Source organism: Cantharellus anzutake (assembly GCF_015039405.1).
Source record: "Cantharellus anzutake strain C23 chromosome Unknown EI90scaffold_104, whole genome shotgun sequence".
NCBI lineage: Eukaryota > Fungi > Basidiomycota > Agaricomycetes > Cantharellales > Hydnaceae > Cantharellus > Cantharellus anzutake.
In genome coordinates this window covers 263,160-278,849 of record NW_024067054.1, presented here as the reverse complement: position 1 = coordinate 278,849, position 15,690 = coordinate 263,160, and the positions used below count along the sequence as shown (strand labels likewise).

The 15,690-nt window shown below is 48.8% G+C and overlaps 3 protein-coding genes across 3 annotated transcripts; 2 read left to right on the top strand and 1 right to left on the bottom strand.

Moving 5' to 3' along the window:
- Window positions 1-3,539: 3,539 nt before the first annotated feature.
- Window positions 3,540-3,962, top strand: EI90DRAFT_3133575 (uncharacterized protein; the record flags this gene model as incomplete). Its single annotated transcript, XM_039064581.1, has 2 exons — window positions 3,540-3,559; window positions 3,620-3,962. The coding sequence occupies 2 exons, from the start codon at window positions 3,540-3,542 to the stop codon at window positions 3,960-3,962; spliced, it is 363 nt and encodes a 120-aa protein (XP_038909644.1).
- Window positions 3,963-7,905: 3,943 nt separating this feature from the next.
- Window positions 7,906-9,150, bottom strand: EI90DRAFT_3021227 (uncharacterized protein; the record flags this gene model as incomplete). The annotated part of the gene is made up of 6 exons (XM_039057622.1): window positions 7,906-7,981; window positions 8,022-8,190; window positions 8,211-8,294; window positions 8,384-8,400; window positions 8,471-8,568; window positions 9,040-9,150. The coding sequence occupies 6 exons, from the start codon at window positions 9,148-9,150 to the stop codon at window positions 7,906-7,908; spliced, it is 555 nt and encodes a 184-aa protein (XP_038909643.1).
- Window positions 9,151-9,270: 120 nt separating this feature from the next.
- Window positions 9,271-11,804, top strand: EI90DRAFT_135482 (uncharacterized protein). Its single transcript, XM_039051725.1, has 7 exons — window positions 9,271-9,654; window positions 9,704-10,005; window positions 10,058-10,399; window positions 10,457-10,682; window positions 10,737-10,819; window positions 10,872-11,287; window positions 11,336-11,804. Exons 1-7 carry the CDS (start codon window positions 9,607-9,609, stop codon window positions 11,569-11,571), a joined length of 1,653 nt encoding a protein of 550 aa, XP_038909642.1. The 5' UTR covers window positions 9,271-9,606; the 3' UTR covers window positions 11,572-11,804.
- Window positions 11,805-15,690: the final 3,886 nt, after the last annotated feature.

The window sequence follows — 15,690 nt, the reverse complement described above, 5'->3', positions numbered from 1 at the left end:
GGGTCGGGGAGGTAAGGAGGAGGTGTGTTGCCAGGACCGAAGGTGAGTATCAGAACGGCAGCGGTAGGTTATGACTCCGGAGGTGAAGAGGGTGGAGGTCCGGAAGTCGGGTCGGGGTCGGGTATGCACGGATATGACAAATGGTGTCACAGAGCGAAGTTGGAAATGGGCAGCAACAGCACAAAGAAAAAGGTGAAGTTTATTCAGTAGAATCCCTGTGGCCTCTAATGAAAAGAAATGTTCAGCGCTTGCTCAACATCATCAGCAAAAGTCCATTATGCTCCGGAGCATCAAGAGTGGCTGGAGCATGTGGGAGACAAAACAGCAGATTGGGCACTCCTGGAGCCAATAGTGTTCTCCTGGGAGGGGGTTCAGGAGCAGCTGGGAGTGGTGAGGAGTATGTAATGTGCCAGGAGCAGTGGGAGGAAAATTTTGGTCTCTAAAAAGTTGAAAAAAAAAATTTAGGGAAAAATCAAAAAAAAATTCAGGAACTATAGTGCCTTTAAAGTGCTTTCAGGACATATAATTATTTGCAAAATTGAGGAAGAAATGATGGAGAAAAATGGAAAATACTTTCGGAGACCCGAGAAATAATGAGAACTGAATTGATGGGAAAGTCTGAAAATTGAATAGGAAAGTGAGGGGAAGCCTTGTAAGCATTGTTATTTTCTGCTGTTCTGATTTTTCCTGATTGTTCTTGGTCTCACTCCCAGCTGCTCCTGGACCCTCCCAGGAGCTTCCAGGAGTATTGAGGAGCAGCTGGGAATGAGACCAAGAAGAATCGGGAAAAATCAGAACAGCAGAAAATAACAATGCTACAAGGCTTCCCCTCACTTTCCTATTCAATTTTCAGACTTTCCCATCAATTCAGTTCTCATTATTTCTCGGGTCTCCGAAAGTATTTTCCATTTTTCTCCATCATTTCTTCCTCGATTTTGCAAATAATTATATATCCTGAAAGCACTTCAAAGGCACTACAGTTCCTGAATTTTTTTTGATTTTTTCCCTAATTATTTTTTTCAACTTTTTAGAAGTCCCTATTTTTCAAATTTTCCTCATTTCCCTCTATATCCCCCCCTCATTCCCCCCTCATTCCCCCCCTCATTCCCCCCCTCATTCTCCCCCATTTCCCCCTCCCCCATATTCTGCCAGCCTGAAAGTGATTAAGTTGCCAGATTAATCATATATCAGGCCATAAATTTTGATTGTGTATTGGTGAGTCTCAGTGTCCTTGGTATATAGTATAGTGTTTGATCTAAATGTTAAGCAGTGTCTTGTTGTGTTAGTCTTGTGGTAGGAGGTATTCATGGGGGATCTTCCCTCTTCTTTTTTCCTTTTCATTTTCAAATGCTCCAGGAGCTCCCAGAAGCTTCTCACCCCTATACACTTTGAAGCATTTAAATTGTATTTACTGGATATGTTTGTGCACAAAGCAATGCTCCAGGCCCTCCTGGGAATGCCCTGGAGTACCTAGCCAACTCTGGAGGAAATGGGCTGTTCCTGGACCGGCCAATCTCCTCCTGATTCTCCCAGTGCTCTCGATACTCGGAGCACTCAGGAGCATAACAATTTTTTGCTGATGCCATGGAACCAAATACTTGTGCTCCAAGCAAGCCAGTCCCGATCGCAGAGATGTCATGGCCGAAGCGTCATATTCAGCAATGGTTGAGAGAACAGAAGCGCAGAAAGACCACTCACAATGCAATACACCCTCATAGTCAAAGAGTGCGCAAGTTTGCGACGGCGACGAACTGGTTCCAGCCTGCCTTCTGGACAATAATAATTGAAGTAGTGGCGACCATTGGCTGGCACATGAGTCCCACTGAAATAACAAAAGGATGTCAATTGAGAAGCCCAAGGCTCTTTCACTCATTGCATCCTGATGTCGTTGGTAAGTGGATTGATCGCACGGGGTCATGTCCACGTTGGTCCAACAAAACACTCGCGAAGGTTGCAAAAGAAAATTGTCCAGGAGGCAATGTTACGAAGAGGGGGATATTGGTGAGTCTAGAATGGTTAGTAGTATTCTAAAAACTTAAAGAAGGAATTGGGACGCACAGGCATCCTATCCAGATACAATCGCTGCAATCAAGTGAACGCTGCTGGGCATCCGACAGGCTGGTGCTGCATTGGACGCCCACCAAATCCGTGGCATCATCATTGCCCAAATTCAACATACCCAGCCTGGAATCCTGAGAACTGTTGTGAAGGAAGATGGGAGTGTGTTCGCTGTGAGCATGACATGGGTCCGGAGGTTTCTCCGAGAAGAAATGAATTGGAGCTTGAGACAGGCAACTCGTGCTTCGCAAAAGATCCCACCTGATGCCGATAAAAAAATCCACTGCTCACTGCTTCGTCAAGCTTACTCCATCCGCCATTATGCAATCCCTGATAGTCTTCGGGTGATTTCAGATCAGACACAAGTGATCTATCAACAGAATTCAGCCTCCACATACGAACGGAAGGGATCCCATCAAGTTTCTACTGTGGGGCATGATGAGAAGCGTGCATTTACTCTAAATGTGGCCATTTCTGCTAGCAGGGTTCTTTTGCCATTCCAGGCCATCTTTCGTGGCAAGACCCCAGCAAGTTTGCCTTCGACACATGCCCCTAGTCATGACGAAGCCATGCAACTTGGCTTTATTTTCGAGTTTTCTGGAAATGATACATACTGGGCAAACCTTACAACAATAAAATCTTTCATATCACATATACTGGCTCCTTACTTTAGCGCTGCAAAGGAACGGCTATCTCTCAATCCACTGCAGGAGTGTATCTGGCAACTTGATGTGTGGCCCGTTCATACATCTCTCGAATTTCATATCTGGATGTACAACAACTATCCTTGGATCATACTTGACTATGTTCCAGGTGGATGCACGGGCCTATGGCAACCCTGTGATGTTGGCATCCAGCGTCCACTGAAACATGCAGTAAAGCAATCACAGCAGTTGGCTGCCGTGCGAGAGGTTTACTCTCAGTTGCAAAATGGGATCTCCTCATGCGATATAAAACTCGACACCAGGCTTCCTGTACTGAGGGACCATGTCCCTGAAACATTGGTTTACTTTCCATGTTATGAATCAGCAGGATAAAATTCGTAAAGTGAGGAACAACACTATGACTACTAACTATGGCGCTAACAAAATACAGGCCTTTCAACTATGTTGTTCAGGTGATTTTAACCTCTCCCATTCCAGCCTGACCAGCTGTCCACTACGTGTAATCCTCAACACTCTTCACCAGACCGATCCTTATAAGACGAAATGTTGGACTAGCGAGTTTATCGCTCAGTCCCGTTGTACGTGAACTAGAATAGATTAAAAAGTAATCACCTAGCGAGTTTATCGCTGGTGGACTAATGTTTAGTACATGATTTAAACATGATATAACCAACATACCTCAGTCCCGTTGTACGTGAACTGAGGGAAGGTTGGGTTGTCCAAAAATTGGGGTTTTATAGTCAGGCGCTATGAATGTGCACTGACTTTGGCACGGACGCCACCAAGAAAGGCAATAGGTGTAAATCTAAACGCCACATGACTCAACATCACCAAACGTGAGTTGGTCATAGCGAACACCATAATACCAAGAATTCTAACAATCCTGACCTTGCAAGAGCAATCGCAGCACCACGAAAGCCGCCACACATTGGGGGTGACATCTACTCAGGTCCTGACTCTACTGTACATGAGCGAGAGTTCCCGGATATCCCAGAAGACGATGTTGATGTGATGGTGGATGAAGTCTTCGAGCATGTGGCTGGGAATGTGCCTGATGGACTTGAGGAAGTTGATGGTGGCCTACAAGCGGGACGGACTTGTGCTGAGGAAGCTGAGTCTGACACCCTTGATGACATCACCATGCTCCCTTCCTCTAGCCTCAGCTTGGATCTTGGCCGTGGAATGCAAGCAAGGTGGGCACGCAATTTGGAGGAGGAGATGAAGATTTTTCACTTCTAATATAAATATTACTAAAAAGGGCATTTGAAATATAATTGCATAGCCACTGAGCCGTCACAAGGAATTTGCGTGACACAGGCTGTTCAACCGCACCCCCAGCGTGACATGTGACATGACCGTCATTTCGGCCGGACTGGGAGGCCAGCGTGACGTGTGACCGGTAGTTGGTCACGTGGGTACAGTACGCTGGTCCATATTTACAAATGAACCCAATGTTTTCTGCTCATGCAGAAAGATCCTGCCCAAGAAGGGATGCAGATCTGGCTGCATGATTGCTCTGAGGTCCAGCAACGAGGGTGACCTGGTCAGAATCCAGGATAATGTGCTGATTGATCCTGTTCAATGGGGTATGTTTCACTCTCCCCACGCATTCATTCATTTCTCTTTCCTGATCATTATGTTGTTATCATTTGGGTCGACACTTCCGGAAGGACTCACTCACTGTCCCATTGGTATGGAAATTGTATACAAAGTCCCAACTGAGTCGGTAAACAGCATTTTGTCATTGTCAGCTATGTTGCTACTGATAGTACAACATTTGCAAATCAGGTGTTTCACCCAAAAGGCAAATGGTTGCCTGTCCCCTCCTTCCAGTTATATGTAAGGCTGTCAATTGTAGAGGTTTTGCCAATTGTGCAGCTCTGAAGGGAGAGGGATGATATATGGCACTTTTGCTTACGAACCCCCATTTTTTCATGTCTACCTCATTCTGCTGTGGAGTCTGACATGTTTAACAATGTTCAAGAAAACAAAAGTAACGGCAGAGCTATCAGGACTCGGTGGGGACCTATTTGTAGTCTGAGGTCAAGTGAAAGCCCAATCATTTTGCATCAGCGCTTAAAGTATTCGTTGCGGAATGGCTTGTGAAACTCTGGTGTGAAGGGATTACGGTATTGGGGCGACATGATGTGAGCGCGTGAGTCTCAGATATGGGAGCCGTTGGCTATCCAGAACATTCCGGTCCTGACAAACAAAACCACAGCGAGATCAGAACCAAGGGAGAGCTGGGAGAAAATATTCATTAGTTTGAGAACCCATTGGTGGGAGTAGGGTTTGGTGGAAGGAGGTTTTTGCGTGAGTTTGGACAGTCCAGAATGCGTTAGAAATTTTGCGGCAGGCACTACTAAGACACGACTTCGAGCAGGTCCAACAAGTCGGCCTCATCCTCTCGTAAGGGCGTTGTTAATAGTGGAATTAACATCCCGAGTGTTTCGCTGCTTGCCTGTTGCACACAAGCTTTCCCAAATCCACTCAAATCTCCACCCCGGCCTATTGCCATGCCCCTGGGCAACAACCATGAATCGCAGCTCGAGACAGACACTCGGTAATCAACATAAACCTCCCGATCGGAGCAGCTCTAGCTCCAATCGACCCACCCGTCGCTGGTTAGCCTCGATCCATCAGTTTTTCCCTTACACCGGGACGTGTGGCCACAATGGGATCCTGTCCGCAAAATCGAAGAACTTGCAGAAGGCCGAGCCCTAGACGATTTCTTCCCCTCACCGTGTGCATCGATGATATTTCTCGGGAGGACGACGGTTGCATTTAACGATGACATATTTCGCTGGGACATGAAAAGTGATGGTCTTGGCCACATCTGATATACATACATAGTATTTTATGCACGGGCCCATTGACAGCGTACCAATGCAGAACTGCGTGTAACTCGTGTCCCGACTCAACGCAGGGGAGCAGTGGCGGGGGGTGGGGTAGGATCGTCGAGTGCGAAGGGCGAACCTCTGCATCGGCATGTCAGCCGAGAATGGAACGCGACGTCACAACGGCATATCATGAGGGCAATGTAACAAGGTGGGAGGGACCGATGAGGGATACCTGCATAGAATGCATCGGGATGGAGGAGAGAGATGAGCACCGGGGCCGTTGGAAGGATGTGTTGCGGACGGAGGTGGTCACAGCAGAGCGGAGGGAAGATGCAGAAGGATAAATGCGACCATTTCGTCGGCACTGCCAGTGGTGCTGGACGGGATGGGGCAAGAGTGCATGTGGAGGTGGCCATGGCACGGTCATAGCAACGTGTGGATGACGTCAGGATCAACAACGGACGAGGCAGCGGAGCGGTGGGAGTGTTGTCGCATGCCAATAAGATGGACGCTGAACGCGTCGGTTCATGAGCGGGGTCTCAACATCTGAGCCCCAGGCTCATGACAACCTATGGGACTTGCAAGATCTGCAGTATTGTCGTCTATTAGTTAGATTGTATGGTGGAACAGCTCCTGAAAAAAAAGGGTTTACATAAATGGTTCCATGGACCATACGCGCGTTACTCGCTCTATCACATGGATTAGGTTCGAACAGGACCACGGCAATTCAGTCTAAGCCCACAAGACCCGCTACAAAGTAGCGGGAATTATATACACAACAAAAGAAAATAAAATGGGGGCTCCGGGTTGATAGTTTTGGATGGGAGGCGGTGCTGAAGGACGAGGGAAAGGTGAAGGGGGTGGCGGACTTCTCGGCATTCGTGTTTGCAGAGCGGATTGTGAAATGTAAATGAATAAACGAACGGAAGCGGTTGAACGGGGGAAGGAGGAAGGAAGTCCCCCTCGTCGTTGAGCTGTAGACACACCTGCAAGGGGATCCTTTAGACGGTCGTGGAGAGTGCCCGATCGGACTCCAATCGGGGATGGCTCGTAGGGAACGCGTATAGTACGCATCGGGGGCCATAGCGCACTTTCGACGGGTAATGAACGCGAATTGTCGAACGATGGGAAAAGGGACTCACCTCTAGCGTCTCTCAGCCATGTGTTTCACGCCTCACCCATGCAAGTCCAAAGCCCGTCATGTGCACGTCGAAAACGCCACCCCTTGCCGGGTCTATCCTGTTTCCTGGTTTTCAAACGAAGACTGGGGCGCAAACGCTCCCAGCGACGAATGCGGTAGGCAGGTGAGGCAGTGAGGGGTTTTTGTTTGCGTCGTCAGACTGAATGGAAGAAACAACGAAAGAGCCCCGGAATCAGATTGCGATCGACCGGTTACATAAGTCGATTCTACCATTCAATTGTTATGTAAACGTAGGAGATATGTATTGTGACTTACGTCATTTTGCTGACGGTACGCCGAGCGATGACGTCTGCCGATTTTTTCGTTAACGTGTCGAGATGAGCGTCCTTTCCTGTGGATACAGCTCACATCTCCACCATTTGGGATGAAGCCTCATGGTGTTGGATTCACTTGCCCAAGCACCTTCGAACGTCAGTCCCCAATTGGAATCTGGAACAGCCAATGGACCGTGAGAGTTTCAGATCGCGCCCGTATTAGTTTCCTGATATATGGCGAACGTCTTTGTCAAACCCGATAAGACATGGTTACAAACAAAAGGCTAGTTAGCTGTAAACAGAGGAATGGTCTTTGGCCTCGATATTGGGTATCTTTGTGAAGCTTCCCGAGCTCATCCGGGCACCAGTCCCCGACTCGATGGATTGAGTGCTTAACTTTTGCGTTGTCAAGGAACCCGTCGTTTTAAACAGTACATCTGTTTACATGTACATAAAAAAATCATTTGGTGTTTCGTGCATCGCAATACACGACGTGCTTTCCCACTTCCTTACCGTTGTGCCGTGGCTATCGGAAGGCGGAGACGTTTGGAGACGTTTGGGCGGCTCGCGTAGCAGGACTGGGAGCTCCAGTTAAAAGACAACGCGCATTAGCCTCCCGTAGCGTTATCAAGGCCGGGACCAGGCTCATCCAATTGAAGAGGAAACATCCGCAATTCTCATTGAGCGCAGAAGACCAACTGCTTGTGGGCCCTGAACAGGTGTGGGCCGAGCAGCCCAAGATGGCATTGGGGTAGAAGCGCCCCATGCAGATGGAATCAGGGCGATTGATTGGCTAACATGAAAACGCGCTGTGTTGCTAAAAATACGGCGACGAGGTAAGGATCCTATGGGCTTAAATTCGCCCCATCGGCGTCGCTGAAGGTGCCTCAACGGAAGTTAGGGTTACTCAAGTTTGGCTCTAGCTTGAAAGCCAGGTCACCGAGAATACCGTAAGGAAGAATCCTACTGACCGGAATTTTTAAAGAAAAATGCTAGCTCGTACTTGAATGGGAGATCTAACGGTAAATACTTAGCGTGGGTCTTGCCGCGGTATGCGTTCAAATGGGGGTTGCGTCTCGACGCTCTTTGTACTCCAAGGCTGGTTGGGTTGTAGTCCGACGGCGTCCAACCGTCCTTGAGCTCTTCGCGGGCGAAGATGAGTTGTTGCTGGTCTGGGGGGTTCCTTCCTTACCTGGGGGCTTCGTCTTGACGTCGTCAATCGCGTCCCACCCCTGTTCCGGGTGTTTTACCCCTGAGCCCAGGCGTAATGGGTGGCCTGCGGTAAAAAGCCGTGAATTTCACCTGGATTTCCCGGTGTTTTTTTTTTTACTACGAATTACTTCCGACAGCGACTAGACTACTTACTAAACGTCGTGTAATTTCTGGCGTTTATGTATTGCTAGGTAATCCTGAAAAATAAACCCATACTACTGCCATGAACTGGGCGCTTACGTATCATTGGCTTTCTCACCGATTACAGGTCTTGCGTTACGGATCGCTCTCCGGCCCCCTACCCCTTCTTTGGCCTTAAGAGGCGATGTGTAGAAACCCTAAACCATGAACTAGCGCTCGGCGGCTGGGAGGTGGTAGATGAAGGCGGCGAACTGAGGTGCTAGGCCGGTGGAGCCAAGGGGCATGCAGAGAGGCCGCCTACTGACGCCATTGGTCGGGTGGGTGGCGCCCTAAGCCCTGCCCCTGGAAACGAAGAAGCAAAGGGCTCGGGGCCTAACGGCCCATGAAGCCGGAGACCGAGAAGAGCCCATGCAGATGCAAGCTAGGGCTGGCTCTTACTGATTTGTACGAAGTAGCTAGCAACCGCTGAATGCACGAAAAATGCGCGCCATGCATGCGATGGTCGGCCAAGTGAGCGTGAAATCGAAACGCGCGTCCACGGTCCTATGTCATGTCACGTGATTTGTGTGTGTGGAAGAAAGGATCTTTCGGCCCCTGTTCCTGCCCCCCCGCAGGAGGGCGCCGATGCTTGGGGCTAAGGGGGGAAAGGAAAGGCTTAAAAAACTTACAAGGGTGCTCCAAAAGGTCCTTCCTGGCTGCATGGGTCGGTTATAAGGCTTGGCTCCTCCCTGGGCCCCTACCAGGGCCCCTGATGCTACCAGCGAATTTCGATCAGCCATGCTGCCTTCAGGGGCTAGGTATGAGTGCTAAGGACGAGAGCTAGGTGATGGGGAAAGACCCCTAAGGGGGGGGTGCGGAGGAGAGGGAGAGAGAGCGGATAAAAATTTTCGAACCAAACAAGAGTAAACAGTAAACGGTTTACCCGCTCTCCTGCCTAGCGACTGGACAGGAAACAACAGGCCTTCCGGGGTGGGGATTTAGGTTCCAGGTCTCAGTACTTGATCGGAGGGAAGGAGGGAGCCGCCTGGTTGCTTAATCGGTTTGCCTCAGCCCTAGATCCTCGTTCTTGGTGTATCCACCGTTTCTCCTTGTTTCGCATCCTTGAGGCCAGCATAGGGCTCAGCACGACTTGATCGACTAGATAGTGCAGCCTCAACCAGTTTCTGGCGCCCTCCATTTCAAATTTTAGCTTATTTGCCTGTTGTTCCTGGGGCCCGCTTCTTGAGAGTACGAGCATGAGGCTGACAAGGGGGAAGCTAGTTCAGCTTGCCTCAGGGCAGCAGGTAAGTTAGCAGGCCCTCCTTTTTAAGAGCTTTTAATTTACTCTTCTAGGCTTATATGCTGGAAACTCAGGTGTCACTCTGGGATAGCATCGCGGCCCTTAGGCTAGCTACAGGGCAAACATTCAACCTCTACAATAGCGATAAGGCTTCAACAGCAGAGCCTGGAAGCCCAAAACTCCCTTCATCCCCTAGCTCGCTTTCTTCCCTGGCCTCCTGTATCAGCGATGACGGCGCCGACTCTACCCAGGATGGGGGCTTGCTGATCCTGTCAGATCCTGATGAGGACGACGTCTTGACGGGCTATGTAGAAGGCGATGAGGCAGTTTTTCCTCCTATCGAACTGAATGAGAGGTAGGTCGTGTGTTAGGCCGTGGTTGGGTGACTGCCTCTTACCCTTTCGTAGGAATGAAGATCCAGCCCACCCACCCAGCTCAGCACCTCCAAAGAAGAAAGGGAAAAACGCAGCGCGTCGAGAGAAACAACGTGAGGGCAAGAAGGCTTTTAATGAAGCCCACCTGGAGCAAAAGCGTTCGAAGGATGGATCCCGCTCCCAGGCAAGATTGGAGAGAAGATTACGTCGACAAGCAACAAGCTTCCTAGCCCGTACTCTGTTTTCAAGCCATGAAACAGCAGCCAGCGGTATCTCAGGGCCCAGGCGAAAGAAGTTAAAGAAGGATGAAGCTTTAGTTCGAAATCTGGAAACCCGTTCCCAATGGCTGCAACGCCTACAGCCTGTTCCATACCAGTGAGTGCCCGCTTTTCAGGAGTATAGAAAACTGGGAGGTTCTCATATTTTGTTTAGGCCTAATCTCAAGGGCCCAACGCTCATTTCTGACAGGGAGCGAAGACTCCTGATGCTCCGGACATTCCCCCACTCAGTAACTAGTACAGACGCCTTTCAGATTAGGCTACTGCATCAAATAGATGGGCTTTTTAGCCGCTCTGCAGGTGTTTCATACCAGGGAAAACGAGGCCCATTTGGTACAGTACACATAGGATTTAACAGAGCTAATGGGAACAACCAGAATGTAGGTGGTATGGGATTTATTTCAAACGGTGCCCTGCTGAGTATCGCTACCTAGTATCCGTTCCTCACGGCTTATCACCAGCAGAACCAAACCCTAGTCGACCAGTTCCTGAATTCACAGGAATTTCAACTCATCAGGTGTGTTGCAAACCCTTGCTACTGCAGTCAGGGGTAACCCTCCTTTGGCCAGCTCGCACCTCACAGAGATGCTCCTCATGTATTACCCAGGTGTATTCCAAAAGTACAAACAGGTTCAGCAGTTTTGGGAGGCCTATGAGCCTCTTCAGGTGAAAACCGTAGCCTCCTTGTTCTTTAGCGTTGCCATCAATGCACCCCTCAAGGACTCAGAGGTGGAACATGTGTATACGTGGCCTCATAAGGACCACCATAACATAGCAGCAGGAGTTTGTGCTGTATACGTTTATGGTAAGTGCCAAACACACTTCATAGCACTGTTCCCTCTGAAGAACGTTTCAGGGTTCTTTGCACATGCTGAATGTGCATGGCTGGTCAATTTGGAAGGGCGAGTAATCTTGCAGATACCACCTGGATCCTTTGTCATCTTCCCCTCCGCTCTGATAACCCATTTCAATGTGGATCTCCAAGGTAAGAAGGCAAATTTGGGCTCATGAATCATGTCTTATTTTCGATCAGAATTTTCGAAGCATTTGGTGGTTACAAAGAATTTCGAGACCCCAAATGAGTTCAACACCCAGCCATTGAGGCATATAGGCACTGGGCGAGGATCAATGGTATTCTTCAATCCAGCCTCATTCTGGTCAGAGCTTATCTCAGGCCACCGTACTCTGAAGGAAGCACGGGAATCAGGATCAAAAACAACAGTAGACTTCAGAGCAGAGGTTGAAGAACACTTCCCCCCTCTTTTCTGATTCCAAATATAGGGTATGGATATGGCATTTGGGGAAATACTTAGGAATAAGTGTTGTTGCCTTGATTTCTTAATGAATAGAACGTTATCTTATGTAGTAAAGGATTTTGATATTTCACTTGTGTTGTGCTGCAAGTGGGAGCAAAAGGAGACTCTCTAGGCCCAAGAGGGGAAAAGAAGGCTATAAGAGGGGATGCTCTGTTGGATGAACAAGCCATGATGACCACATGTATTACTTATGCTCATATCTATGATACCAGTGGTCACAACACCTGTCAAACTTCTCAACTGGTCCTGTGACATATATCTGTGATGAACCAAAACATGAATATCTCATCAACCCCTATTCCATTTGTAATGAAAGTTCAGCACTGAGTCTTTCCGAATATTCTGCAATTAATGAGCCCTATTTCATTCGCACCTTTGTAGGTGGAAATTTCCATGTCAGGGCCCAGCACCCAAGCCCTGACCCCCCACCTCCTTCCTTTCTCTACCAGTTGTTGTTTCATTGCCTTGTACACTTGTGTGAGCACGGAAGCGTGAGAAGACCTCCAGACACTGCCACAGTTCAGGGCAAGCAACGAGCAACTTGCCCAGAAAATTCTCATGGCCTCCAAGTACTACCACCTGGACCCCCTATGGTCACACACCATACCAAGCATCAAAGCATCAATCAGTACCTGTTGCTCCTCTTCCATCACTACCACATCATTGTTGAACCTAACGGAATAACTGCTTGCTCTAATGCTAAAGCTCAGTGTCAAAACCCCACACGAAAAGGGAAAGTGCATGAGTCTGAATGCAGGCAGGGCTCAACTAGAGGGGATCTGAGAGCTCCAGTAGTGAACCGAAGCTTCTCCAGGAAGCCCAGGTCTGCTGGGTGGTACAAGTGGCTCTAAGAAGGACGTGGCCTCAGTGACTCGGAGGGAGTGCTGTGCCTCCATTACATCTCAGTTAGTCCTTATATTTCATGTGTCTGAGGTATCTTGTAGGAAGGGGTCGGGATTCACTCATAGAGGGACTTGGGGTAACTTTTAGTTGAGATTAGAACTGGGGAACTACAGGTTCTAATCTACAAGTATTTATATATGGAGGAATGGGAAGGACTTTAGTCAAAGTCCAAGTGATAATTGAAAACACTGAAAGGTGCCAAATAATACTGAAAGGTACCGAAAGGTCCTGAACGATATCCTTAATGGGGAACCAAGGTGTTGGGTCGAGAAGGCCAGAGTAGAAGGTGGGAGGATGAATGGGAACGAGAAATGGGTAAGAGGAGGTTAGCCGACTGAATGGAAAGAAGGCAACAGTTGTACTATAAATGGAAGGTGACTAATTTGTGATGATGTGAGGGGGATCACTGGAGGATGCAGGTAGCTCCGAAGGCGGAGTTACATATCCAAAGGCCGGAGCTGAGACAGTTAGGAAGGAAGGTGACTTGGGGAGTGGGGAGTTATGGTGTAGGGGATGATGAAGTTGTTAGGAAGGTGTGATGAGGTGGGAGAATGCGGGGTCGGGATTCCAGGATATGACACTCAGTCTCAAGCTAATGTGTGAGAACTGTAATATCACCTAATGCTAAAGCTATAAGGTAATATACAATGTATAAGAAATAAGAGTAAAAGAATGTTGTTGTTAGAGAGATGAAGATGCGCAGATACAGACAACTCCGGAGTGGAATCGGAGACTTAGCATGGAAGGACCTTGGCCTCAGCGACTCAAGCGGAGCGCTGTGCCATTGCTGTTTGTCCATTTGGTCCTTAATTTCACAGTAGGCGAGCAGGAAGTCTCTAGGGGGCATTCAGGTCGATTTTGGACTGAGGCCAAAACAAGTATGTACAAGCGCCGATATATATAATGGAGGGGGAAAAAGCACAAGGAAACAAAGGGGATCCAAATCAGAATGAAGACGTCCGAATGGGAACAAAGGGTAGACAGCAGCGGAGCGGTACCGAAGGTCATAAGACAGAACCTGTGATACGTCCGAAAGGAGGTAGGGAGGGCAAGGCCCAGAGGGGCAGGAGGATGAGGAGAAGTGGGGGTGATGACTAACTGGCTAGAATGGGAAGAAGCAGCAGTCCAAATAGGGATGAGGGGAAAATGTGAGAGATACATTACAAGCGGCGAAAGTGCCAGAGATGATCCGCGAAGCTCAGAGGTTGCAGAGCTTATGGAGGCGGGGTTGGAAGTCCGAGGAATATTGGCAATGGTGTTTACGTAGTATGAGGTCACCAATGCAATGGACTAAGACCGAGGTGGAGTCAAAGTCCAAGGTAGGGACTAAGATGGAGGCTCAGAGCAAGGTACGAGCGGTGCCCAAGTACGAAGTACGGGACAGCGGTGGAAGGTCGTAACTTGGCAGGGGGTCGGCAGAAGAGTACCAGAGGGGAGAGAGAGGAGAAAGGGAAGAGGGAAGGAGTGGCGGAAAGGAGAGTTGTCAGGTCCGAAGGTGAGTATCGGAGTGGACGGGAGAAGCGTAGGAGGATGACGGAAGGGTGGAGGTGTTGTGAGGGAGGAGCGGAGGAGTAGGAGGAGGAGTGGTAGGATGTTATAAAAATGGGGCCTAATTGGCCCATTTCTATAGCGTTCGGGTGCAGGAGAGGGCCGTGACATTGAGAAGATGTTACAATTAATGTAACAGATGTTGTAACAGTGGGGTTTACAATAACATGGACATCGGGTGTTTTGGGTGATAATAGTTTGTTAGGTTGTTATTATATACATGTCACGTGATAATATACTGTACAGAGGCCATAAGAGGCTAAAAAAGGGAATTTCCCATTTCCATAACATAGGAGGGTGGTGAGAGGGGCGGTGTTCGGTCCGAGGTGAGTATCGGAGCGGATGGAGATAGGGGAGGAGAGGGAAGGAGGAGTAGTAGTAGGAAGGTGGCGAGAGGGGCGGTGTTTGCCAGGACCGAAGGTGATTATTGGAATGGACAGCAGTAGGGTAGGACTCTGGAGGTAAGGAAGGAGGAGGTCCGGAAGTCGGGTTGGGATCGGGTATGCACAGATATGACAGTTGTAACTAACCTCAGTCTCAAGCTAATGCATGAGAACCAAGGGAAAAAGGAAACTAATTCAAATGAATGAATATAGTTTGTGGCCTCTGCAGAAAAGTCCAAAATAGCCAAATAAGGAAGAAAGTGTGACTTGTGGGGGCAAGTCACATGGTCTAACCAAGTAAACTCGGTTAGACCAAACCTTCTGGCAACGTCCGGAAGGGGTCACACACTAGTGCCTTCCAGCAATATATGTGCTGCCCTCCAACAGAACCTCCACCACTCATTGATCATCTGTGTCATAATACCCGATCCCGAACTGACTTCTGGACCCTCCTCAACCACCTCCGGAGTCCTACCTTACCACTGTCCGCTCCAATACCCACCTTCGGATGTGATGCCTCTCATCCCACTCCTCTCAACACCTCCTATCACCCCTCACCTTCTGTCTGCTCCGATACTCACCTTCAGACATGACCCCATTCCTCTCTCCACTCCTCTCATCACTCTCCTCCCTCCTCCCCTCTTCCACCAACCTCCACCAAAGTTATGACCTTCCACCACAGTCCTGTACCCCATACTGGGACACTGCTCGTACCTTCGCTCCGAGATCCTGTCATGTCCCCAACCTTGGACTTTGACTCCACCTCGGCTTAAGTCCATTGCATTGGTGATCTCATCCTATGTAAACACCATTGCCAACATTTCTTGGACTTCCAACCTCACCTCCACAACTTCCGTAAGCTCTGCAACCTCTGAGCTCCATGGACCATACTGGCACTTTCGCCGCTTGTAATGTATCTTTTGCACTTTCCCCTCATTCCTATTTGGACCTTCCTTCCATTTTAGCCAGTTAGTCACCAACCCCACTTCACCTCATCCTCCTGCCCCTCTGGGCTTTTCCCTCCCTACCTCCTTTCGGTTATACCACAGAGTCTAACTGTCAGGGAAATAGCCCCAAACCCCAAGCCATATGTAATTACGAGGTACATATAGTCACATGGGGTAAGTGGTAACTTCCGTTAACTGCTTACACACACTGTAAAATACACACCTTCGTATCACTTATGGCTCTGTGTGCTGAGCTAGCCCACTGAGACCTCACACTTTTTTAAGTGTATG

Excerpts from the sequence above, each read along its gene's own strand:
- EI90DRAFT_135482 (XM_039051725.1), top strand. The coding sequence starts at position 9,607 with ATGAGGCTGACAAGGGGGAAGCTAGTTCAGCTTGCCTCAGGGCAGCAG. Across the intron at positions 9,655-9,703 it reads AGCTTGCCTCAGGGCAGCAG|GCTTATATGCTGGAAACTCA; the intron begins GTAAGTTAGCAG and ends TTACTCTTCTAG. Across the intron at positions 10,820-10,871 it reads CAGGAATTTCAACTCATCAG|CTCGCACCTCACAGAGATGC; the intron begins GTGTGTTGCAAA and ends TCCTTTGGCCAG.